This window comes from Miniopterus schreibersii (genome assembly GCF_964146895.1).
Source record: "Miniopterus schreibersii genome assembly, chromosome: 8".
In the NCBI taxonomy this organism is placed as follows: domain Eukaryota; kingdom Metazoa; phylum Chordata; class Mammalia; order Chiroptera; family Miniopteridae; genus Miniopterus; species Miniopterus schreibersii.
In genome coordinates, this window is record NC_138109.1 from 13,954,732 (window position 1) to 13,978,896 (window position 24,165).

Below are 24,165 nucleotides of genomic sequence, written 5' to 3' on the forward strand. Positions count from 1 at the left end.
TTACCACTTGTACCAATTTGTCCCCAAGTAATTGTAGATGGGAGCCCTCAGCTTTGAGCCACCCAAGGCCTGAATCTCATTTGGAAACCCCAGGACAGGAAATGACACACGGAGCAGAAAAAGGCACTCGAGTCTGCGGGCATTTGCCCACCTCCCGTCTAGGTGGCGGGAGGTGGCGGTGGATGCGGGGAAGGGGAGGCAGTGATACAGCGGGGCTTACAGGGGACGGTGTGGGGGCCAGTGGGTTAGGCTGGAGCTGGCGCTCCTCAGGCCTGCTGTCCCTCCCTCCCTGCTCTGAGGTGTCTGTGATTCTGAGAACTTGTTCTGAGACCTTGGCTCCCTAGAAGGGACCATCCTCCTGGCTTCCCAGGATGCAGCCTAGCCAGTGGGATGTGGACAGGAGCACCTGTGACTTAGAAATAGTCCCTAAGGCCCAAGGAGACGCCTAAGTGGCTCAGAATCCCTGAGCAGGCAGGTTACTGGCGCAGCCCCTGTCCTCCAGCCACACCTTCCTGGTCCCTCTCTGTCCCCAGCACCTCCACATGCAGAGTGATGGGGCATGTGCGCTGTCCTTGTTCCTCACACAGCCCATGAAATGTTGTCTTCACTGATTTGCAGGTGCAGAATCTGAGACTTAGCAGTCACTTGCTCAGGTCACACGGTCTCTGAGGCTATTTTGGGTCAACTCATGACTCTGGCCTCTCCACCGTCGGCCCTCCTTCAGCCTGGTGCAGGCCGCCCTCCTCTCGCAGTCCTCCATCTCACACACAATGGGTGCCTGTGGAGTGAGGCTTTTTAAAAATCCCCCATGAATATCCTCACTCTGAATGGTGAAGAGGCCCCATACCCTTTCCTGGGCTGATGCCGTTCTTTGCTTCAGAGGGGACCTGGGGGAGGGGAATCCCCTGCTGGGTAGCCAGCCCTACCAAGACACCCATGAGAGTCCCAAATACAGCCACAGTTACACCAGGTGACGCTGGCATAGCACTTTACAGTTTATATAGCACACTTACTTGCACACACCCTCTCATTCGATGTCTAGAACCCTGTCAAGCAGCCAGGGCACGTGTCACCATTCCGCTGTGCAGAGGAGGCTCAGAGACAGTGCATGACTTGCCCAAGGTCACATGGCTGCTAAGTGGGAAGATCTGAACCTGGGCTCTGACTCCCAGTGCAGCACCCATATCACTCTACAGAATATAATTCTTGCCCAGCCGGATGTGGGTCAGCAGTTGAGCATTGACCTGTGATCCAGGTGATAACAGTTTGATTCCCGGTCAGGGCACATGCCCGGGTTGCGGGCTCGATCCCCATTCAGGGGCATGCAGGAGGCAGCCGATCAATGATGACTCTCTCATCATGGATGTTTCTATGATCTCTCCCTCTCCCTTCCTCACTCTGAAATCAATAAAGGTATATTTTAAAATAATAATAGTAATAATAATTCTTGCCGCTTTCTTTCATCTCTGTTCTGGTGCCAACAGCCGCTGCCCATTGCTTACCATGCTGTCTGAGGCCTTTCTGTGTTGGAAAGGCCACTGGGTGTCCTGGAAAAGAGCCACCTCATAGCTCCACACCTCAGGCAACATGCTTTGCTGAGACTCGGTTTAGTCCTCCAAGTGGGTCAACGCCTTGCCCACAAGGCTGACGCAGGGATTGGGGGTCCTGTAGATGAGACACCTGGCACACCGTGCTATTGTGAGTTATCATAAGAACTAGGTATTTGGTCTTCACCCTGTTTCTGGCACAGAGCTCCTAAAACCATCGGAATTCCCTAAGTGATGATAATGATAAAAGTGTCTTCTGTTATGTTATTGAGGTGATTTTGGGACCCCACATAGGATGGGGGCTGGTTGCCAGGAGAAACAGTCATGTGATTAGAGGGTTGGAGCTTTCAGATACCCGCCCTGACCTTCGAGGAGGGGAGAGGGGTTAGAGGACAAATCAGTGGCCAGTGATTTCATCAACCCAGCCTATGCAATGAAGTCTCCATAAAAACCCAGAAGGACAGGGTTCAGAGAGCTTCTGGATTGTGAGCAGGCAGAGATTTGGGGAGAGTGCTGCACTCAGAGAACATGGAAGCTCCATGCCCTTCCCCCAGTTCTTGCCCTAGGGATCTCTTCCGTCTGGCTGTTCTGAGTTACATCCTTTTATAATTAACCGGTAGTTCAGTAAGTAAAATGTTTCTCTGAATTCTGTGAGCTGCTCTAGAAAATTAATCAAACCTAAGGTGGAGTTCATGGGAACCTGTCGTTTATAGCCTGTCAGTCAGAAGTACAGGTAACAGCCTGCACTTTCCATTGGCAGCCGAAGTATGGGGGGGGGGGGGGCAGTCTTGTAGGACTGAACCCTTAACCTATGGAATCTGATGCTATCTCCACATACATAGTGTCAGAATCGAGTTGAATTCTTGGACATGGAGCTGGTGTCTAGAGAATCGCTTGGTGGTGTGGGAAAACTCCCACACCCACAGTGGAACTGGGTCCAGGACCCCTTACGCACCCACTCACATCCTAGGTGACAAGAGGGATCAGTGCTCTGTTCCCACGGTCCCACTCTGGTCCACACACACCCACTCAGCATCCTCCCTGGGATGGCTGAGAGCCTGCACGGCCAGCCGGCAGCAAGGCCTTCCGCAGGGGAAGACATGGTTTGCCGGCCGAGGAGCGCATCTAAGAAGAGTGAGCCCTCAGTGCTCAGAGCAGAGGGCAGCCAGACAGCGGCCTGGAGCTTCAGCCTTGGGTTCAGGTTCCAGTGGGTCCCCTGGGTCTGTAGCTCGGCCTCCTCAGGAGTCAGTGAAGGTATCAGGAGCCTCAAATGAAAGCCCTTAGTTGTTGCTCAACCCATGGCTTCTGGGGTGACAGGGAGACTTTGGAACCTGGATTCTGGCCAAGCTCCCCAGGAACTCTGACATAGCCCCCAGTGTCCACTCTTGGACCTCCTGCCTGGCACTGACATTATCGCCTTCTCTTGCCCATCACTGCCGAGCCCCTCCCCTCCTGCCTGCCTTCACCCCCCTCTCCCCTCCTCCTAAGCAAGGACCCCTCCCAAGCCTCTTCCCACTGCATTCCCTTAGCAGCTGCCTCAGCGTTAGTTGGGGTGGGGGGGGCCTCAAGATGACCTTGCTTTGCAACTACATGCAGGAGGTCAGCAAACTGGGTCACCCTCAAGCTCCAGAAGTAAAAGGAAACGTGTGTTGTCCCACTGGGAGCGGTTGCTTAGGGACTCGATTCTCATCTTTTAAAAGATAAATGACGTTTAGTGTGGGTTTGTTTTCATTATAAAAATAGCACAGAAAATAGAGATAAGCCAAGAAAAGAAAAGAAAAATCCTCCATGAGCCTGCCCACCCCTCCCAGGAGACCATTGCTAATAGTTTGGCGTGGTCCATCCTTTCCCCACGTGTCCACGTGCATGTAATTTTTTTAAAAAGATGAATTACACTATTTTGACATGTTTTTTTCTGAATACATTATAAACCCTTTCTTCACTATTAACTAGTCCTCTACAGCATCATTTCAGGGGCTGCTTGGTGTTCCAAGGTAGGGCTAAGCTGTCGCCTAACCGCTTCCCTATCGTTTCCTATTCAGAGTGTTTCCATTTTCTCCCCACTGTTCTAACAATGCTGGAATAAATGGCCATAAGGTTAAATCTTCAGGACACCCTTGATTATGTATTTCCTTAGAATAAATTCCTGCAAGGGAAACTGCTGAGTCAGGAGGTCACCAGAGCTTTTGAATCAATCAGAACAGCAGTTTGACAGGGTCATAGCCTGGGGCAGGGGCCCTGAGCCTGGGACCTCCTGTGGCTCTCTTTCTATCATGCCCGTGGTTTAGGATGAGCCATTCCCTTCCTTCTCCTTCTCTGGTCCATAAAATGGAAACAGTAGGCAGAATCCGAAGGGGAAAGGGGAAAAGGTGCTTCCCTGGTTTACAACGGGTAAGTGTTTCCCAGAGGGAGGCCAGTGGTTTGCTGAGAAGCACATAGATGCCAAGCTGTGCGACAAGGACGGGAACCGGGTCGAGGTCTGGGCTCCCAGTCCAGGGCTCTAAACACATTCTGTACAAATGTGTTTCCTGCTAGCTCAGCCTGTGACATCCTGGTCCCACGGTGTGGGCAGGCCTGGACCCTTGGTGACCCACTGCCCTGGCTGCTTCATCTTCTCTCAGGTCACCCATTCACAGATATAATTATTGAGCCTTCCCTGTAGTCCTGACACCGCCTAAGTGCTTTGCAACTATTACCTAATTTGTATTCCTCCCAATAACCCTCTGAGGAAGGCAATATTGTCGCTGTTTTATGACCAAGGAAATTGAGGCTCAGAGAGAGGTGCCTCACCTCAGACCACAGAGTCGGGAATTCGAGGAGCCAGGCTCACATCCAGGCCTGTCCCACTGCAGAGCCTCATGCAGCGCCACCTCCCACCCTGGGCCCGGCAGCGTTGGCGGGTTTACCCAGCAGCAGCAGTTTTTTGCAGCGACTGCACCCCACCCAGCCCAGATTCACAATGTCCTTTGATCCTTCCAGGTGTTCCGAGTAAAGGCCATCAAGCTCGGAGAGAAACTCCTGCCGGCCTTCAACACCCCCACGGGAATCCCAAAAGGTGTCGTGAACTTCAAAAGGTAGGACTCCTTTGGTTGCATCTGCGTGGAAACTGAGGCACAGAGAGAGCGTAATACTCGCCTCTGGAATCACAGCCAGTCAGCAGCAAAGTGAAGACTGGCCCTCACCAAGGGCTCTCCTGGGCTGGTGTTTGTCACCAAACCTGGTTCTGGGGTTTAGGACACCCAAGGCCTGATCCTCAGGGGTGGGCAGGGGCAGCTGTTCCTCTGTGATTGTCCCATCCACTGCCTTGACCCACAGCCCTCCAGGTGTGCCCTCCCTCTCTAGCTAGGGCCAGGGGCCAGTAAGGCACACCATACCCTCCGCCATGTGAAGGCACCCAAAGCTGCTAGGGGGTCTCAGGACCCTGGGCAGAGGGTCCCCTGGTCTGTCGACCCCCACCCTCAGGGCTGGGTCTCAGGAGCCCAGTGTCAGAACACAGGGGCTTCCAGGAGTGTCAAACCCACAGGGGCTCAGACCCCGAGGAGTAAAGTGTGTGACTGGCTGAGTTCACATAAGCTAGTAACTGACCATTTCAAGACATGAACCCAGGAATTCCAACTCCATTTTTAACCATAATATTTATTGGAATTTACCCTCTGTAAAAATAATAAATTCTCTTTGCAGAACATGTGGATTATACCAAAAATGTTGGATAAGACTAAAAAATAACATGTGGTCCCACTAATGAAAGAATCCACTCACTGGTAGTGTTTCTTTCTCCTGGCTCTGTCTTAAAACATTTATTTTTATTGGCCACTTTCATTATTTCCCCTCTGATCTGTTGCTTAATTCAGTATGTGAACTAAAATCTCCCTGGGTAGTCCCTAAGTCACAGAGCCAGAGTGACACAGCCAGAGAAGGGTGGAGCCAGGGCTGCAGCTCTGTCCTGCTCACCTGTTCCCTCAATACCTCAGGGCATTTACTTGTCCCCTCAACACTTCCCTCTCATGGGATAGGAGTGTATTTATATCTACCCATTTTCCATATGTAGCAACTGAGACCCAGAGAGGGGAAAGGACAGGGTCAAAGTCAAGAAAACTAATGGCCCAGCCAGCTTTAAGATACATTGGGGTGCATATATCTTGCTTCTGGACATCCCAGATGTGCCCCCTGTCTTGCTTTCTCTCACTCTGTCCCTTCACTGGATTGCCCATCTCTCACAGCTTCCCTGACCATCAAAACCCAGCTCAGAGGACATCTTTGTCATTAGGCCAAAAGTGTCTTTGCCTGTCCTGGCCTCCAGGCACTTTATCTCCTTTCTCATGGCCCTTGTCACACGCATCTTCATGTTCCCCCACTGGCCTGGGAGCTTCTCAAGGTCAGGATCCACATCCAATTCTTGTTCCTTTGACAAATATTCCTGCTAGACAGTGTGTTTGGGATAAAAGATTTACAATAACACTGTTTCATTTATTGAGTAGTCGCCATGTGCCTAGCATGGTGCTAAGAGTTTCTGTACATTGCCTCACCAAACTTCCTACTCACAGCAATCCTTTGAGGGTAGGCATTTATATTATCCCATTGTTAAAACGGAGTCTCAGAGAGATGAAGTAACTTGCCCAAGGTCTCCTAGCTAATAGGTAATAGGGCTAAGATTTAAACTCATTTTGTTATGATCGATTGGAAAGCTCTGCTCTTACAGCCTGCCCGGCTGGCCCTCAGATGGGAACCCTGCTGCCCCTGAGCTGTGCAGAGTGGACCCCTGGGAAACCTTGTAGAAAACACCCGGAGAGCTCTCTGGGGCCATCCTTGAACCTCCAGGCCCTCCTATAACCCCAGGCCTGGGAGGAAGGCTGTAACGTTTCCATCGCGCCAGATGTCCCCTGTCTGCCTCCTAAAGTGATTTCTTATCTCAGGGCTCTCAGCCCAACAGGAGCTTCAGCCAGCTGTCTGGGAGGGAAGGAAGACACTGGGGGGGGGGGGCTTGGGCCCTGGTGAGAGTGCCCGGCTCCCTCTCTGTCCTGGGGAGGCCCCGCCCTCACGTCAGCCTGAATTGCTTCAGCATCCCCTCTTGGGCCTCACAGAGAAGAGAGGACTTGGCATCTCCACCTACTGTCTTCTGTGGTCAGAAGGCTTTCTCGGGGTGTGACCTCGCTGAAATCTCTGAGGGCCAGGGTTGACTCCTCAGAACTGGACACTTGGATCTCTGCTCAGATTCCTTTTCCACAAACCTAAAGAAACAGGACCAGCTGACATGGAGTTGAGACAAGCACAGCTCCCTCCTGGGTCCAGCTTCTGGAGCCTCGCTGCCTGGCGTCTGGGACAGGGAGCTAGCTCAGGCATCCCTCCTCCTGTGTGCGAGCACTGCGGGCTGTACAAACCACAGCCCTAGCTGTCTGGTTAAGAGGCCCTCAGAGCCCGGACCCGGTCCGCATAGGTCCTGCCGTTCCTGATTAAGAAAGCGCATTTATGTGGGGGCTGTGTGCATGCTGCCGGCGCTGTGCACACGTGTAGGCATGTGCTGCTTTCCTGGCAACACCCCCTTCCATTTTCTGGGTAGGAGTCTGTTGCTAAAAGCGCCTCCCTGTTCCCCAGGGAATGTCAGGGATGAATGCAGCCCGAGTGGCACTGACTCTGCTCTTTGGAGGGTGCTCTGGGGAAGCTGGGCCACACACCGCTGCCCCTGTTCTGGGCAGGGCTGGCTGTGGGCCCCAACAGGAGGGGGAGCTAGGCTCTGACCCGAAATTGCTGGTCACAGGGACCCTGAGGGAGGTGGTCCCCGAGTGAGCTTGACTGCTCCTCCTACCTGATGGGGAGGTGTGTCTTTGCAGCCTGGCCTGGGAGGCAGAGGCAGGGGCAGCCATGACCGGTGACCTCCAGGGACCTGGGCTCTCTGGGAAAGTGGCCGTGGCCACTCCAAGGACCCCTGCAGCTGACTCACTCGCTCTTACACACACATTACTCTCTACTGCCACCCACCCAAAACGTGAAGGCTCAGATACATAAGCTCGCCTTTGTGTCACACACTCACATCCATACATATGTGCGCACACTCAAAAATATGCATTTTCAAATGCACACACACTGATGTACACATCTTAGTAATCGCCTCCATTTATTGAGTTTTCACTGTGTGTCAGGCACAATGTGAGCCCATGACATGGATTCTCTTTTTTCAATTTCACAACAACCACATGGATCCCATTTTATCAGTGAAAAAACTAAGGCTCAGAAAGGTGAGGTGTCTTAGTCAAGGTCACACAGCAGCAAAGTGAACTTAGAATCAGAATCCAGGTCTGGCTCCAAAGTTAATCACTGCACCATACACAGGAGTGCACACACACACATAGAAACTTCTGCCAGGCTGGGGAGGGGCACTGTGGAGCGGCCCCTCCCGCCGAGGGGAGAGAGCACAGGTTACAGGCCCACTTGCAGGCTTCAAAGCCTGGGAGGGGAGGGGAGGGCAGAGCTCCCATTAGCTCACTGCCTCACAGGGCTGACCAGAGGCCCTTCCAGTCTCCCGATGCTGCCCAGAGAAGAAGCATTTGGGATTTGGATTTAGATTCAACTCTACCAGCTCTATCACTTACTGTGTGGCCTTGAGGAAAGCGTCTTCCCCTCTCTGAGCCTGTGTATCTTCACCTATGAAATAAGGAATGGTATCTACCCTCCAAAGTTGGATGTGAAGTTAAAATAAGATACCACAGCTGCCTGGCACATATCAGGAACTTAATAACTCTAACAAACAGCACATAATTTATATGTGCATAATTACATAATGATAAAATGACAGTAATTACATGCATAATTTATACCTCACACCGACTCTCTGAGGTGTGGGTACCGTCATTTAATGGATGAGGAAACTGGGATCTAGAGAAATGAACCTACCTGCCTGAGGTCACGTGGGGAGCCAGCATTTTGAAGGCAGGCAGGAGGGGGGAAGGCACTGCCCGCTGCCCGCCTCTGCCCTGGCTGGCACGGCCTGTCTGCCAGGGCGGCTCCCCTACAGAAAGCCCACTTGGGAGGGTGAGCTTTGGAGGGAGGAGGAGAGGAAGGCTTTTGTGGGGAGAAACTAGAACAAAAGATGTCTGGAAAGCTGGTGGCTTTCTTCTTACCTTGAATTTCTCTGCAAGGGCAGGAAGCATCAATTATTCAGAAAACCCTCTGCCCATTGAGATCACAAGCTGGAGAGAGAAGTCTCTCTGGGAAAGAGGGACAGAGTGGGGACAGCTTCCCCTTTCCTCCGGGTGGATGTAGGGCCATCTGGGTGGGAGACCCCCTTAGGGAAGTGCCCTGCACACCTCAGTTTGAATCCCATCTCCACCACCTACCAAAGTGACCTTCGACAGCTCTCTTCCCTCTCTGAGCCTCAGTTTCCTCTGCATATTGGAATTAATGATGCTTTACCTTGTGGGCTTTAAATGAAATAATGCAAGCAGCTTGCCCCAGTGCCTGCCATCTATAGCAGCTCAATAAATGGAAGCTGTTTTATTTATTACCCAGGAGCCAAGTGTCCCCTCTCTATGGAATCCATCCCTCCTCCATCTGCCCCTTCCCCCCAAGTCAGGAAAATACCCAAGGAAGTGGAGACAGGAAGAAAGGACCGGTGGTCTCCTCTATGTTTACTGAGGTCACCTGCCCCAAAAGATCCCAAAATGCAAGTCCTCTGACTGTTTCTGGAAGCTGGGAGACTTGAGTTTCCCAACTTTCCCGGAAACTGCATCCAGGCTAGAGAATGGACTTTAGAAATGAGAAGGGCAGCCTTGGGAGCCCCAGCCCCACCCCAGGAAAATCAGTGCCCCTCAGGTGACAAACTGTGACCTCCCAAACCCATGCCTGCCTTCTTAGGTCCTGTCTCTGAGTGGCAGAGGGACAGACAGGAGCTATTCCTAGGGAGCCAGAGCTATCACAGCAAGGAAGCAAAAGGGCTCTCCCCCAGCCCTACCCTATACTAACTACACCTCGGAGCCCCTACAAATGAGGAGCTCACTCCACCCTGCTCTGACCCCACCCCATCCTCCACAATCTCTTGTAGAGGGAGGTTGACCCCTGCCCCCCTAGTTGTTCTAAATGTCTCATAGAAAAGATCATCATGATGCATATGAGGAAACTGAGGCACAGGGAGAGGAAGCAGCTTGCCCAAGGCCACCCCATTCTGCACCTTCCTCTTCTCTCTAAATCCCCACAAAAGTCCTAGGATGGAGACTGGGAGGTATTACTCTTGCCTACTTTGTCCAGTGCAGAAACTGAAGTACACGAGGAGGAATGGTTTGCCCAAGGCCTCTCAGCTAACACACTTGAACCTGTGCCTCCAGGCTGCAAACCCTAGGGAAATGTTAAGTGAAAGCACCTGGAAGGGCAGTGTCCTTGCTTATTAATGTGTAATAAAAGTATGGTGGTTAGGTGGTTAGGACATCAGCCCAGCGTTGGGTCCCAGCTGCTCCACTTGATGTGTGATCTTGGGCAGGTGATGTTACTGTGCTGTACCCTGTTTTCCTCATCTGTAAAAGGAGCAGATGGGAGGGTTGCCTGAGGCCCTGCCTCTGCACTCTCCCTCCTTGGAAGCACCCAGTGTGTGAAGAGTCATTTGACAGCCTTGTCCGGTGAGGTGGCAGGGTGTTAGTAATACCTCATGTACTTTATCTAAGGTGTTCTTGAGAATACATGGTTCACCAGTGAAGAAATCTTTGCTTCAAGAGCCCCTGCTTCTTTTATTTCTAACCTCGGCTTCCCCAGGGTCTGACAGCTCCAGGTGTGTAGTTATATCAGAGCTGCCTCCCTATCAGGTGTGGGTTCCATGAAACTCGAAGAGGCGGCCCTTGTGTGTCCTTGGGCAGCATTGGCAGGGAAGGGAAAGGAGAAGGGCCAGGCGGGGTCCCTGCTTTTCATCAGCCCCTGTTCAGACCCTCCCTCCACATGCAGAGCCATTGACTGTGAGCCACCGGGTTGCCTTCAGCCACAGGATGGAAATGGAGTGTCTCTGGGGTCTTTATGGTCCTGACAGCATTGTAGTTATCACCTGTAAATTTAGAAAAGCACCTGTGCCGTGTCTTGGCCACCAAGACAGTGCTGCTGCTGTCCTTCTCAAGCCTGCAAGTCGTACAGGGACAAAGAAGAGTGCAAGTCAGACAGGCCTGGGTTTAAATAACCTTCAGCAAGTCACTTTGAAACTGGACACAATGGATCCAAGGCCTCCTGTCACTACTTGAGCCAAATTAAGCAGACACAGGGTTGAATCATATATGAGCGTTTATTCCAATAATGCTGGCAGTATGGGGAGAGCAGCTGGTCATCCTGGAAATTCTGCTCTGACCCCCTCACCAGCTGACTGGTTATGTACCAGCGAGGGGGGAAGATAGCTACCTGCAGCTGCGAGCTACAAGCGTAACAGGGAAAGGGGAGGGGAGGGCTGCAGTCGGGCCTTCAGGAGCTCAAAGTCCGATAACCAGATGGCTAATCTGTGATGTTACAAACGGCTCAGCCTGGTTCTTGGGACCAAAGAATGGTCAGTGTTCCTGAGGCAAACTCCCGGAGGGGGTCAGGGTCCGGGCACAGCAACCAAATCAAAGCGTGTTCTGTCCTTGGTCTGTTCTCAAAATGTATTTCTTTTTAGCCCTGGCAGGTTTTGCTCAGTGGTTAGAGCATCGGCCTGCAGACTGAAGGATCCTGGGTTCGATTCTGGCCAAGGGCACGTACCTCAGTTGCAGGCTCATCCCCAGCCCCCTGTTGGTGCACATACAGGAGGCAACCAATCGATGTGTCTCTGTCACATCGCTGTTTCTCTCTCTTTCTCTCTCCCTTCTACTCTCTCTGAAAAGCAATGGAAAAAAATATGCTCAGGTGAAGATTAAAACAAACAAAAGTATATTTCTCTTTACAGCCCTGTTTTTCTTCTTGCAACACATCCTCCAGTTTCCCAGGGCCTGTAAGAAAACCTCTTATCTATAGTTAGTAAGGTGAATAATTATTAAACAACTGGGGCTCTGTTCTTATTCTGTGCCCTTCTCCACTATCGACTTCATCTCAACCTCAGTGTTCTTATTAGCAAAATGGGTCAATTACTAGTACAGATCCCCAGGGAGGATTAACTGAGGTTACGTTGCGAAAGGTCCTAGGACAGTGCTGGCACAGGGTAGGTGCTCCCCCACTAAGCAGTCGCCTTACCCTCAATAGAGGAGCCAGCTGGAGGCAGGAGTGATGGTGGCTGCTTCTGTCTTTTCAGTGGCTCCAACAGGAGCTGGGGCTGGACCATGGCCGGGAGCAGCAGCATCCTGGCGGAGTTTGGATCCCTGCACTTGGAGTTCTTACACCTCACTGAGCTCTCTGGCAACCAGGTCTTCGCTGAAAAGGCAAGTCTTCTCCCTGCTCCCTCCCCAGACAGCCCCATGGAGAGCAGAATGATGGGCCACAGGAAAGTGGCTCCCAGATCAGCGGGAGGGTGCGTGGGGAACCCAGAGCCCCACTAACAGTTACTTGGGAAAGACCTGATTGAACCCAATCCCAGGTGGCAGGGAAGGCGAGTGCAGGGAGTGCTCGGGATCCTAGGGAGGGCAAGGAAGAGACAAAGCTGCCCCGGGGAAAGTTGTCAGCTGCACATGTCAGCTCGTGGTGACCATGCATAACGTGAGTCTACAGAAAGCGCAGCAGCTGAAATCTAGGCATCAACTCACACTGGCAGAAATGGGCCACCCGATGCAGAAGCCCCCTTTCCAGAGACATTTAACTTTTTCATGTGAGATCTGCCTGACCTTTCCTTCCAGATGCCCATCTAGCTCATGCTGTCCACAGGCTGGCAAAGCAATTTCACTCTACAGCAGAGGCACGTGTCTGTTCCTTTTCACTGTTACCAGGCTGGCTAAGGCCATGGGGATGCTGAGAGAGAGCATCCAGGCTGCCGTCCATTCCGACAGCCGCCTGTCCCTCTGTGAGGCCCTCCAGAGGAGCAGTTTCTCAGTGCCTCAGCCTTGTCAGTCCCACTGTCTGGAAGTGTCTCCATGGGTCTTACCCTAAACCCAAAGAAGGGAAGTGTACTCACACCACCCTCAGATGACACTTAGGCTTCATTAGCAGTTGTCTCTCCCTGAGTCCTGCCCAAGGAGATGAAGCCCTGCCCTCCAAGAAGGACCCTTTGAAGGGCCCCACTCCCAAAGCCTTTCCCCCTAATGGTCAGCTCTTAGAACGCCAGGGGGCTAGGAGCTCCTAGATCTACTCTTCACCCAGTGGCTCCCAGTCTCTGTCCGCCAACCAGCCTCAGAGCATCCCCCGGCATGCCTGTGAGGAAACAGATCTCTGGGCTTTGCCCCAGGCCCAGGAATCTGCATTTTTAATAAAAGCACTCGTGTGCTTTTTGTTTTGTTTTGTTAAATATATCTTTATTGATTTCAGAAAGAGGGAGAGAAAGATAGAAACATCAATGATGAGAGAGAGTCATTGATCGGCTGCCTCCTGCATGCCCCCAACTGGGGATCAAGCCCGCAACCCGGGCAGTGCCCTGACCAGGAATCGAACTGCAATCTCCCGATCGGATCCTAGGTCCATGTTCAAGCGCTGAGCCACGCCTGGCCGGGCTCGTGCATGTTTTGACTCCAGCTTTAGGACCACTGCTTATTCAGTGTGGGAATCCAGCCACGTGTTCTCGAGAAAACACTCAAGAACATTTCAGCTCCTTGATCATTTCCTCTGCCTTGGGGCTCACTACCACCCTTAAAGAGCCCATCACGTCGTCAGACCTTGTATGGAAAGGACTCTGCCTCCCTGTGACACTCCACCTCAAAAGTTCATGCAATAAGTTTAATCCTTCTTCCCAATTAATTTTATTTGCCGATCATTCTTCCCAGCTCCACGTCATCTTCATTTTACAGAAGAGGAAACTAAGACTCAGAGGTTAAGTCACTTGTCCTGGATCATCCATCTGGAAAGTGATAGCACCAGGGTTCAAATCCAGGACTTCTTGTCTCTGAGGCCCACGCTCTTTCAAGAGCAGATCAGTACAGCAGGCTTTAGGCTTTTTCTCCAGAGTCCACCGCCTCTCTGCTTCTCTCTCTCTCTCCATTTACATTCTCCAGCTATTTCCATCCCCCAGTCATGCCTCCCACAGAGGTGATTATTGGCAGTCAACAAATTGGCCCAAATTCTAGAAGCGCCCGCACCCTCTGGGGGAGCTCATTTAGCCTGCCTCACTGCTTACCACCAGGACAGTCGAGAATAAGTCAGGTACAAGCACAGCCCTGTCCCCATAATGGACTGCATTAACATAAGTGGATATGAAATCCGATGTGGCAAAGCAAATGCCATCCCCTGTAAGGAAAGGCCTGACAGCTAAAAGGCTGCTTCCCTTGCTCCTTGCCTTGTAGATAAATCTATGAGCATGATACAGTAAAGCCCCAGAGGGCCTTTCTCTCCCGGCAGGTGCCGTCCTGGGAGGATTTCATGGATTGCCAGAGTAAAGACCCTGAGGGATAAAGCCTTCCCACTTTTATAGCCCAAAGCCCCCTTGTGCTTGGTATCCCCAAAGGTTGCAAATCTAGCTTCCTTTTGCTCAGGTGGGGCAGCCTCTGCTACACGTTGCTGCATTGTCCCCACCCCAGTCCGTGCTAGACCCAGGAGCTGGTCCATGTGGTCAGACAAACCTGACTCATGTTCTGGCCCTGCCACTTACGTACTGGGTAACTATGGGCCAGTCACTGAACCTCTCTAAGATTCAGGTGTCTTATCTGTTACACTGAGATAATAATACCACATAGGTTGTCCTAATTTTTGGAGATAATGTATATAACAGGTCTGGCTCAGAGGAACTGAGAAATGTTAACAGCTGCTGTTTTTTTTAAGACCCTGAGGTGCCTATGAGGGCCCAGGGGTACTGAGGAGCCCAGACCTCTCCTCTGGAATGGTTCCTACGGTGTCAGAAAAAAATAATGTGTTACCAGGTTGAACCATATGAAATTTCCAATATTTGACCATTTCTGACCTATTAAAAAGGCAGTTTTACCTAGTCTACAAAACAGCTACTATCCCTTATATGAATCTCCCCTCCTAAAAAGACCCACCTCCAAAAAAGCAACATGCAGTGAGGAAGGGGTGAGGTGAGAGTGGGGGTAAGGGGCCTGGCAGAGTGGTCAGTGCAGAGATAGTGGGTCAGGCCCCAATGCCCGCACATGGGCACAGTGCAGGTCAAGGCCGTCCCACCAGCTCTGGGTCAGAGCCTGCTGTCGGTCACGCAGCTCTCCCTTTCCGCCTCCTTGGAATTGTTTCCTCTGGATCTGAACCAGCTGCCCCGGTCCTCGGTGGGCTGGGAGTGGGCTGGCTTCGGCTAAAAAGTGAAGGCGCACCTGGTGTCCATCTCTTGGCAGGTCAGGCACATCCGGAAGGTCCTCAGGAATATCAGTAAGCCCTTCGGCCTCTACCCCAACTTCATCAGTCCAGTGAGTGGGAACTGGATGCAACGTGAGTACAGAGACACCCCGCCCCTCCTGCAGCTGGTTCCCACCCAACTTTCCATGGGGCCCCTGGCAGGGCTCAGACCAGTGAGTCATTCACTCAGTGCTCCTGGATCCCCCAGCCCCCCCAGGTAGCTTGGGGAGTTTTCACTATAGTTGTCATTGCTGTGGTGACAGACATGATGGTCCAGTAAGGCCCTGCCCTGTGTGTCCCCCTTGCACTCGCTGTCTCCAGCCTCCATCAGGGCTAAAGCTTCCATCTCTGGTGCCCACTGAAGTCTCCTCATCCCCCACCCTTTCAGGAATGTTCCTGTCCTAGCCCCTTCCATCTGGTTTCCCACCTCCAACTTTAGATTTAAAAAATAACTTAAGCAGAACCTAACTAATACAGCAGTATAAGTTCACTGCTGTATCTTATACCTGCCAGAATCGGTCCCAGAACTTCCTGCTGTTCTCTGTTCAGAGGCTTGTTTCTCAAGTAGACGGTTGTTGGTCACCTGGTCACCTATGGAGCCTCACTCACAGCCCCCAGCTTCACCCACTGAAACAGAATGGGTCCTGGGGGAATGCTCAGGTGGGAGAGTGTTGAGAATCTCCCAGACCCCTGGCATTGCACCCATGCTGAGAAGCACTGCTCCACCCTGCCCTCCTGACCAAGGCCCTGGTCCTGTGGTCATAGCACAGATTGGTGGCAGCAGGTTCCATGGCCCTGCTCTCGGGGCTTCCCAGAGCCCCGCCTCACTGCCTCTGCCCAAACAAGGACCCTTCTCCTTCCCTCACCCCCTCTAGCCCCAGCTGTTAAATGGCATCAGCAAGGGCTTGGGGGGGGCGGGCAAAGTATGACTGGGGCCCCAGGGAGTTTTTTTATCTCTTTGAGCCTTAGATTCCTCTCCTCCAAATTGGGTGCACTTGAGATATGTCCTTTGCGTATCGGGAAGGGGTGTGAAGTAATGGTCAAAAGCTGCAGGAAACAGATTTCAGTTCACCTGCCAGAGATGGGTTGTCCCGAAAGGGAAGAGGTCCCATCAGTAAAAGTATGAAAGCAGGGCCTGGCAGGGATGTGTGGAGACTGTAGGGGCCTTTTGCTTCCAACCCCAGCCTCCAAGATCTATCTGCAGGTCCAGGGGGCCCAGAAAGTTCGACCCAGGACTTTTCCCTGGTGATGGCCTCACTCTCAAGTGGCCTCCTGCAAAAACCACTTCTAGAAATGTAAAGTATTTTTAACCGAACATGCTGCGAAATCTAAAAGTGTGGGAGAAAATGAAGGTTTGAATTACAGATTATGGCCACAGGAAGAGACAGTTCAGTAACTGTTACTGCTTTTAATTGCAAGGCCTGACTGGGCAAGGAGATAAACTACCCTGCTGCTGGCCTTAGCTGCTCCAGCACAATGCAGCAAAACCCATAAAAAGGAGAGGGGTGTGGCTTCCCAGCCTGAACAGCTACCTTGGCAAATTACAGGGGAGCCCCCACCGAGAAGCATAATTTTCTTTTCAGGCTGCGCCAGGGGTCACAGGGCTGGGCAAAGTCAGTCACGTGAAAAATTGTTTCATATTAATAAAATATGAATCCAGAGCCTGTTAAAGAGCAGAGGAGGGTTACAAAGCCCTGCTCGCCTGGGTGTCTGCTGTCATCCTTTCCTGGCTTTGGCGCCTGGGATTATCTCGGGTTTTCTTTCGTGTGTGTGTGTGATTGTGTATTTTTCCAGATGATAACATTCCCAACTTGCAGAAGCTAAGTGTGTTCACATTCTTTTCTCTCCTTGAATCCTGTTTAGCCCATTTACAACCACAGAAATTGCAGCTTAGAGAGGTGCAGGAGGAACTGGGGTGCTCTTGGCTGCTCCCCACTCTTGCTTGAAGCTGAGCTTCAGGGCAACAGGGGAGACCAAGAGCTCCTGCTGCTAGGACCTCACAGCCGGGAGAAGCTTCCAGGCTCCTGCTGGCACCAAGCGTGGATGCCAGCCTCTCAGCTTGGCCCCGAAGTGACTTGTCTTCGTTGTCCACTTCCTGAATCCCCCTCTTTCCTCGGTGGGAAGTGGCAGGTCTAGATTCTTCCAAATGGGACCATGAGCTGCCCATTAGCCCCAGCCTGGCAGCTTCCCCCAGTTCCTGCTACTTTTCTGCCGGCTGATTTCCCGGCTTGTAGGGTGGCTGCCCCCTGCTGCCCGGTGTGATGAGAGTGTTGACACGGTCAGGAAGCAGCAGAATCCATCTGTGCTCTAAAGCCCACTGACACCAACTCGAGCTCCCCTTTTAAAAGCATTTTACATCAGAAAACTAAAGGCCCACGGGGGAAATGGCTTGCCCAGACCCGTTTTCTGATTCCCACTCCCGCACTTACATGGTGCTGGGGATGACACCGCACGCACACAGCAGCTAGAAGGCCGTGGGACCTCCAAGTGAGAATTGTTCACTTCAGTCACGGTCCCCCGAGAGACTATACACACACCCCAAGAGGGTGTCAGGCCTCAATCGCCTGTGGAACTCCTGGTGACCTGGCTCCCCTCTCCTGCACACCTGCCAGGTAAAGCCCTCAACCACATCTCACACACACACTCTAAAATCATATGATGAAGTCCAAACTCTCTGGCTTGGCATTCGAGGCCCTTTCCAGCACGGCTCAAACCTACCTTCCTTTCATTTGTTCAGGGTGTCTGCTGCGTGCCATAAAGATACTGGACATAAAACGTGAGTCCTACACAGTCCCTCTCCACAGAGAGCCCCCAGCCTAATTGGGGAGGCAGACCCACAAACAGATTCCTACAACAGCATCAGGCACCCACCCAGCAACGGCAGGGCAGCCACCACCGAGCGCTTCCACCCGGGTCAGGTGTGGTGTATGCCTTGTCACACTCAGCCTCATGGTCACCCTGCGGGGAGGGACTGTGAGCAGGTTTATGAGACCACTGGGCGAAGCCTTTCTGAGGACAGGGAGCCATGCCAGGTGGGGAAGGCCATTCCAGGTGGAGGGTGGAGGGGTAGTCTCAGGTGAGAAATAATGTGGGAAGGCCGGGGGCTAGGAATGTCTGGGGTAGAGAGAAAACAGTGAGGGGAGGCAGGGCCAGCAGGTGAGTGTGGAGATGGCAGTGCCCCGAGCTGCATACCTGTGAGCCAGGGCCTCCTTCTGTGGGAAATGGGGCTGACAGTGCTCACCTCGCAAGGTTCTTGGGAAGGTTGTTACGAATATACAGTGAAGCTCCTAGCTCACCGTGGACCCAATAAATGGTAGCTCTTGGTGTATTCTCTATTTCTCCCCACTCTCCCATTTTCCCTCTCTTTCTACCGCCTTTCTGCAGAGGAGCTGAAAATATCCTTCCCGTTCCCCACCTACCTTCGTCCACCCCCACCCCGAGCCCCTTCCTCTGTCTCTCTGCTTAAGTGAATCATAACAGGGAACTGGCGTTTTGTGCTTTGTTATATCATTAAATGCCTTTATGTTTCCCTGTTGTTAATTTTTAAAGCATGTGAGTGTTTTCCGTGTCTTGCTTCTGTGGTTAAGTGGTCCTTGGTCACCTCGTCTTTCTCCTGGGACGGCCCCGTGTGGAGATGCCTCCTCCTTCAACCACAACCTGGAGTCCTGCTCTGTAGGGACTCCGGGCAGATGTCACCAGGCAGAGAGGAGGGTCCTCAAACCCGATTTGTCCTTCCCCCTGCTCCTTTGAACTCTGTTTATCCCAAGTTGCTAAATTTAAGCTGTTTTTCTAGAAGGGCTCTGTACTCTGGCTAAATTAAGCCTCTCTTTCTGCCTTTTATGAACCTGCCCAGCATTAATTACCATGTTTGTCACCAGGTAATACAAATCTCAACTCCCTGCCACCAGATTATCTTTTTTAAAGAAATGCAGCTCATTTACAGCTAATAACCGGAGGCCCTGCCGTCCTTGGCCTGCTAAAGCGACATGATTTATAGCACCTGGAAGAGCCCGGGCACCTTTGTGTGGGACCATTGCGCTGAGACAGCCTGGCTCCCCCGGTGCTGGCCGTGTCTTCTCTCCGTCTCGTTCCGAGCGTGGCGGCTGCTGATTAAATGCTCGCTGGCACCGAGCACAGCACTGGCCGCCCAGGCCAGTGGGCAGGATGTGCCCTGTGCTGGGGCCTCACAGACAGAGATAATGCCTTGTCCTCTCTTCCCCTCACAGACCACGTCTCGGTCGGAGGACTCGGGGACAGTTTTTATGAATATCTGATCAAATCCTGGTTGATGTCGGCCAAGACAGATATGGAGGCTAAAGATATGTACTACAAAGCCTTGAAGGTAAGGCAGGCCCGGCTTCTTGGCGGGCGGGCATTTGCCACCAGCTCACACAGGCCCCTGAGCGCGGGGGCCTCGCTCACCCCCCCAAGACAGCTCCCTCCCCAGTCGGCCACTCTGCACACCCCCTCTCAGGACTCTTCCCAGCACCTTGCGGTGAGGGCCGGGTTAGCATCCGTGTCTCACAGATATAAAACCCAAGTTCAGGGAGGTGAAATCATTTGTCTGAGGTCTCACAGGAAGCAGCAGGCAGTTTGATTCAGAAACCACGGTATCTATGCTTCAGTTGATGTGTCAGAGCCCAGAATGCAGCCAGTTGGGGGGCTGGGAGCCCCCACACGGGCGGCTGCCAAAGCATCAGCCATCTTCCTGCCCAGCCAGAGGTGACAATTATTATATTCAAGCTGGGAGGGCCCTTCGTCAGTGGAGCATCCAGCTCTGTTCCTTCTCTTTATGTAGATGGAAACCAAGGCCCAGAGGGGGAAGCACTTAGGCAAAGCCACACAGCACGGAACTGGCAGAGCTGAAGCTAGAGCAAGGTGTCCTGGCTCTGGATAGATGGACAGAAGGATGGGTGGATAGATGGGTGGGTGGAAGGATGGAAGGGTGGATGGGTAGGTGGAGATGGGTGGATGGATTGTAGGCAGTTGGTTGGATGGACGAAACTACGCCATGATCACATGAATCTAGCCAGCAATGATAATGCTTAAAGGAAACACATTGAAACAGGTCTGCAGGGCTATGGACTCTTTAATCTACGGCCTCAATAATGAGTTTTCCCTGCCCAGCTCCCAGGCACCAACACTGCAGTCATGAAGCAGCTCTTAGGACTCCGGTCCCAGCTCAGTCTGGCTCAGCCCATCCACCCCAAGCTTCTATGGCTGAGCTCAGCCCTCAGCCAGTGTCTCCTGTGGGATTAGCGTTCAGCTGGTGGCCAGATGTGCTGCCTGGAAAGGCCCTTGCTACCCTTTCCACCATTCACCACAGTTAACAAGCAGCCTAGTTCCCTGCCTTCAGGGCACCCTGTAGCTGAGGCCTCAAGGGAAGAAATGACCATGAATTATTTAAGCAAACTGGGGGCTTTACGGAAACACTTGATTGAACAGGAGACAACTGGCTTTGCTCTGTATTTGATCTCCCCAGTGAACAGCCTTCAGTGTCTCTGACCCTGGGTAAGGGCTGGACCTGTGGCAAATTTGGTACTTTGAAGAATGTTCTGGTGGTTGTCAACCTTGTTGGCATGTTAAAAGTCACACGTTAAGAATCCCAATGGTCAGCCCTGGCTGGTGTGACTCAGTAGGTTGGGGCATCATCGCATACACTGAAGGGTTGCTGGTTCCATTCCCGGCCAGGGTGCATGCGAGAGGCAACCTGTGAGAGGCAACTGATAGATGTCTCTCTTTCACATCAATGTTTCTCTATCTCTCTCCCTTCCTCCCTCTCTAAAAATCAATAAAAAATGTATTTTTTTAAATCCCAATGGCCAGTGTGCACCCCACCAAGGTTACATCAGAACCTCTGGGGTGGGACCCAAGCAACAGCCTGGAAAGCTGCTGGGGTGGAGGGAGGGGCAGTTCCAGTGTGCAGGTTAGGGTGTGGGGGCTTCAGACAGGCCAACTGGGCAACCCCTGAGGGTTATGGGAAAACGGGCAAGAAGGGCAGAGCTTCTGTCACTCTGGCCTTCTCCTGGCAGGTACCTTCAGTGCCTGGTTTTATTTAGCCCCCATCTTACAGATGAAACTGAGGGTCAGAAAGGCCCAAGATCACACAACAGCAAGTCAGAGCCAGGGTGCAAACACAGTCTGATTGCCTCCAGGTCCAGTGACTCTCTCACCATTGATATGTCTCTCTCTCTCCCCCTCCCTCCCTCTCTCTGAAATCAACAGATGTATTAAAAAAAAAAAAAAAAGATTTGCTGAAACAAATTTTTTTGTATGTAGAAGATTTAAAAGTCTATGTAAGAGGCTTACCCTGGGCAGCTACCTTATGTTTAAGCCCCAGCAGGCACCAGGCCTCAGCTGGGCGAGGGCGGAACCTCCATAGGCACCATCGGGCCAGCTCCCGGCTGAAGTCAGTCGGCCTCCTTTGCCCGGGATGCAGGGCTCAGTGGAGCTGTGTCTGCTGCTGTCTCCAAAACATTCATTTTCCATCCTTTCCCCTCCCTTCTCTGTGCCCTCCCACACCCCCTCTCCCGCCTAATTCCTACCTTGCTCCCAGGCAATAGATACCTACTTGGTGAAAGTGTCTCCTGAGGGGCTGACCTACATTGCTGAGTGGCGCGGGGGGATTCTGGACCACAAGATGGGGCACCTGGCCTGTTTCTCTGGGGGCATGATCGCCCTCGGCGCCGAGGATGCCGAGGAGGACAAGAGGGCCCACTACCGAGAACTCGCAGCCCAGATCACTAAGACGTGCCACGAGTCATACGACCGCTCAGGTAACCCAGCAAGGAGACTGACCAGCAGGACAGACTGAGGCTAGACACAAGGAAGAACTGGGAAGTCCAGCAGAGTGGCAGGAGTGAAGGGAACACGTGGTCTTAGGGAAGTGTCACCTTCTGCAGGTATACAGAATTTAACGAGGGACGTGCTCTCTATGCGCTGAGGCTGTAACCTAAGTTACAGGGAAAATAGGGATGATGTATGAAGCCATTGGTGTGTGCCAGGTGTTGTTCAGCACTTGACATATATCATCGCTGAACCTCACAACACAGATGAGGAAACAGGCTCAGAGATGACGCGGCCAAGGTCCCATGAGTGGGGCACAGAGCGGAGTCCTCCGGCCCCTGAGGCAGAAACATTGGCTTCCTGAGGCTAGTGAATTCCTTCCCCTGACCCCCGACCCTCAAACATACCTCTGCTTTTCCTCCCCAGAAGCCCCCCCCCATTCAGTGAGTCTCGGCACCTCCTGGCACCACCATTTATCAACCTCTTTGATCCAAGCTTGAGGGCTTTTCACTGTCCGCTCAGCACTCAGGCAGAACTGTCAAATGCTAGAGTCAGAAGTCATGTTAAAGAACATGAGCCTGACTCCTCATTTTACACATGGAGAACAGAGTCAGTCCAGAGCCAAAGTCACACCGCTGTGAGTAGCTAAGCTGGGGCTCGAACCCAGGTCTCCTGATGCTCAGGTCCACCTTGTATGCTGCCTCTGAACAGCGGCCCTCAGAACAATCCCCGGCCCCCAGGACCCCAGAAGGTGCCCGATACTCTGAATTTAATCCCAGTCTTATTTGGAGGAGAGGACCCAAGATTTACAGTAAAAATTCCTGGGTCGGGTGCCACTCCACCACTCACCAGCTAGATGGCCTCCGTTTTCTCATCGGTTCAATGGGAACAATAATGCAGGTCTCCAGGATAGTAGAGGGTCCCACAGAAAGCACGTTGCCGGCCTCCTTCAGCCAATAGCACGGAGGCGTTTGTTAGTGGCCCACAGAAATGTGTCTGTGACCGCCACAGTGAATCCTGATCTCCCGAGCTGTTCAGAAAGCCAGCGGTTCACGATGGGTGCCTAAAACTGGTCTTCCGTTCCCTTCAGAGAGCTCTCTCTGTCAGCGCCATAAACAAATAGGAAATCTCAGGAACAATAAAAGCTTGCTATTTGTCTGGGACAATCAGCCCAGACCGTAAAAGACAGTCGGCTTAATAGAGCAGATCGTTCCAGCCAGCCCGGCTTGGCCACGGACGGCTGCAGGAGTCGCTTTCACCCTCGCCCATTAGCAGCTTGGCAAGACGACCGCTTTCTGATGTTAGGAGTGGCTGCACCATTTGGGAGATCAGAAGGGCCTGGGTCTGGCTTACGCCTCTTCTAGGAAGCCCTCCACAGAAGAGTAGGATGTCCTGTGACGCCTGTGTCCTGAGGAAAGGCAGCTCACGGCCTCTCGGGTCCTGAACCCCAGTGAGCAGAGGAAGGGCTCACAACAGGACCAAAACTGGGCCCTCTGCCAACCTGCACAGGATGCGCAGGCACTAAAGGGAGGAGGGTCCTGCCCGGCCGGCGTGGCTCAGCAGTTGAGCTCGACCTATGAACCAGGAGGTCACAGTTTGATTCCCAGTCGGGACACACGCCCAGGTTGTGGGCTCGATCCCCAGCAGGGGGCGTGCAGGAGGCAGCCAGTCAATGACTCTCATCATTAATGTTTCTATCTCTCTTCCTCTCTCTAAAATCAATAAAATATATTTTAAAAAAGTAAAAAGAGAGGAACATCCAACCCACATACCCTAAATTTTAGGCTCAGAAGGGAAAGAGAGAGGGCACAGGCTGGGAAAGGGCATCAGACAGATCCAGGGTGTCATCCCAGCTCAGCCACAGCTTGCTCTGTGTTCCCTGGGACAGGTTACTCAGCCTCTCTGATCCTCAGTTTCCACACTCATGACAGGGATAACATCTCCCTCAGCAAAACCACATTTCTTTAAGGATTGAAACAATGTCTGTAAAGCACCCAGCACAGCCTTTGAAATCATAAATGGCAGCTGCAGTGGTGGTGATGTAATTGTGGTCATCCACAAAACAGGAATGGCAGTAAATTGTCCACAAACAAAACAATAACAGCAGCAAAACCCAGACCTCACCAGCCTTCTTTATTTAGTCAGCATCCCCTGCCTGAGTATGTGCTCTGGGCAGGTCTTTCCCTCATCTCCATGTCAACAGTCTCCCAAACTGTCAACTCTGGAAGGCTGTTTCTGAGAAGAGCTAAAAGCAGTTTCCTAAGGTCTGTGGAGAAGCTTCATTGCATATTAGCATATTAAAGGATCTGATAAGTCCTGTGTGAGTGAGACTATTTTACTTTGCTTAACCCACTGTTCTCCAAATGTATTTAAACCTGGAACCCTGTCTTGGCTGAGCTCTGGCTAACATCTCACAGAGCTGATGTCTCAAAATACACAGTTAGGGAACACCACCCCAACCTTTGCTTCCCCAGACTGCTGG

The 24,165-nt window shown here is 52.2% G+C and overlaps 1 protein-coding gene across 1 annotated transcript in view; it reads left to right on the forward strand.

Annotated features, from left to right (window-relative positions):
* Positions 1-24,165, forward strand: part of MAN1C1 (mannosidase alpha class 1C member 1) — a 109,711-nt gene that overhangs the window by 81,856 nt on the left and 3,690 nt on the right. The window contains exons 5-9 of the mRNA XM_081146214.1: positions 4,527-4,621; positions 11,770-11,896; positions 14,897-14,990; positions 19,124-19,239; positions 21,454-21,673. Coding sequence (XP_081002340.1) covers positions 4,527-4,621; positions 11,770-11,896; positions 14,897-14,990; positions 19,124-19,239; positions 21,454-21,673 — 652 coding nt within the window. The remainder of the gene's footprint in view (positions 1-4,526; positions 4,622-11,769; positions 11,897-14,896; positions 14,991-19,123; positions 19,240-21,453; positions 21,674-24,165) is intronic.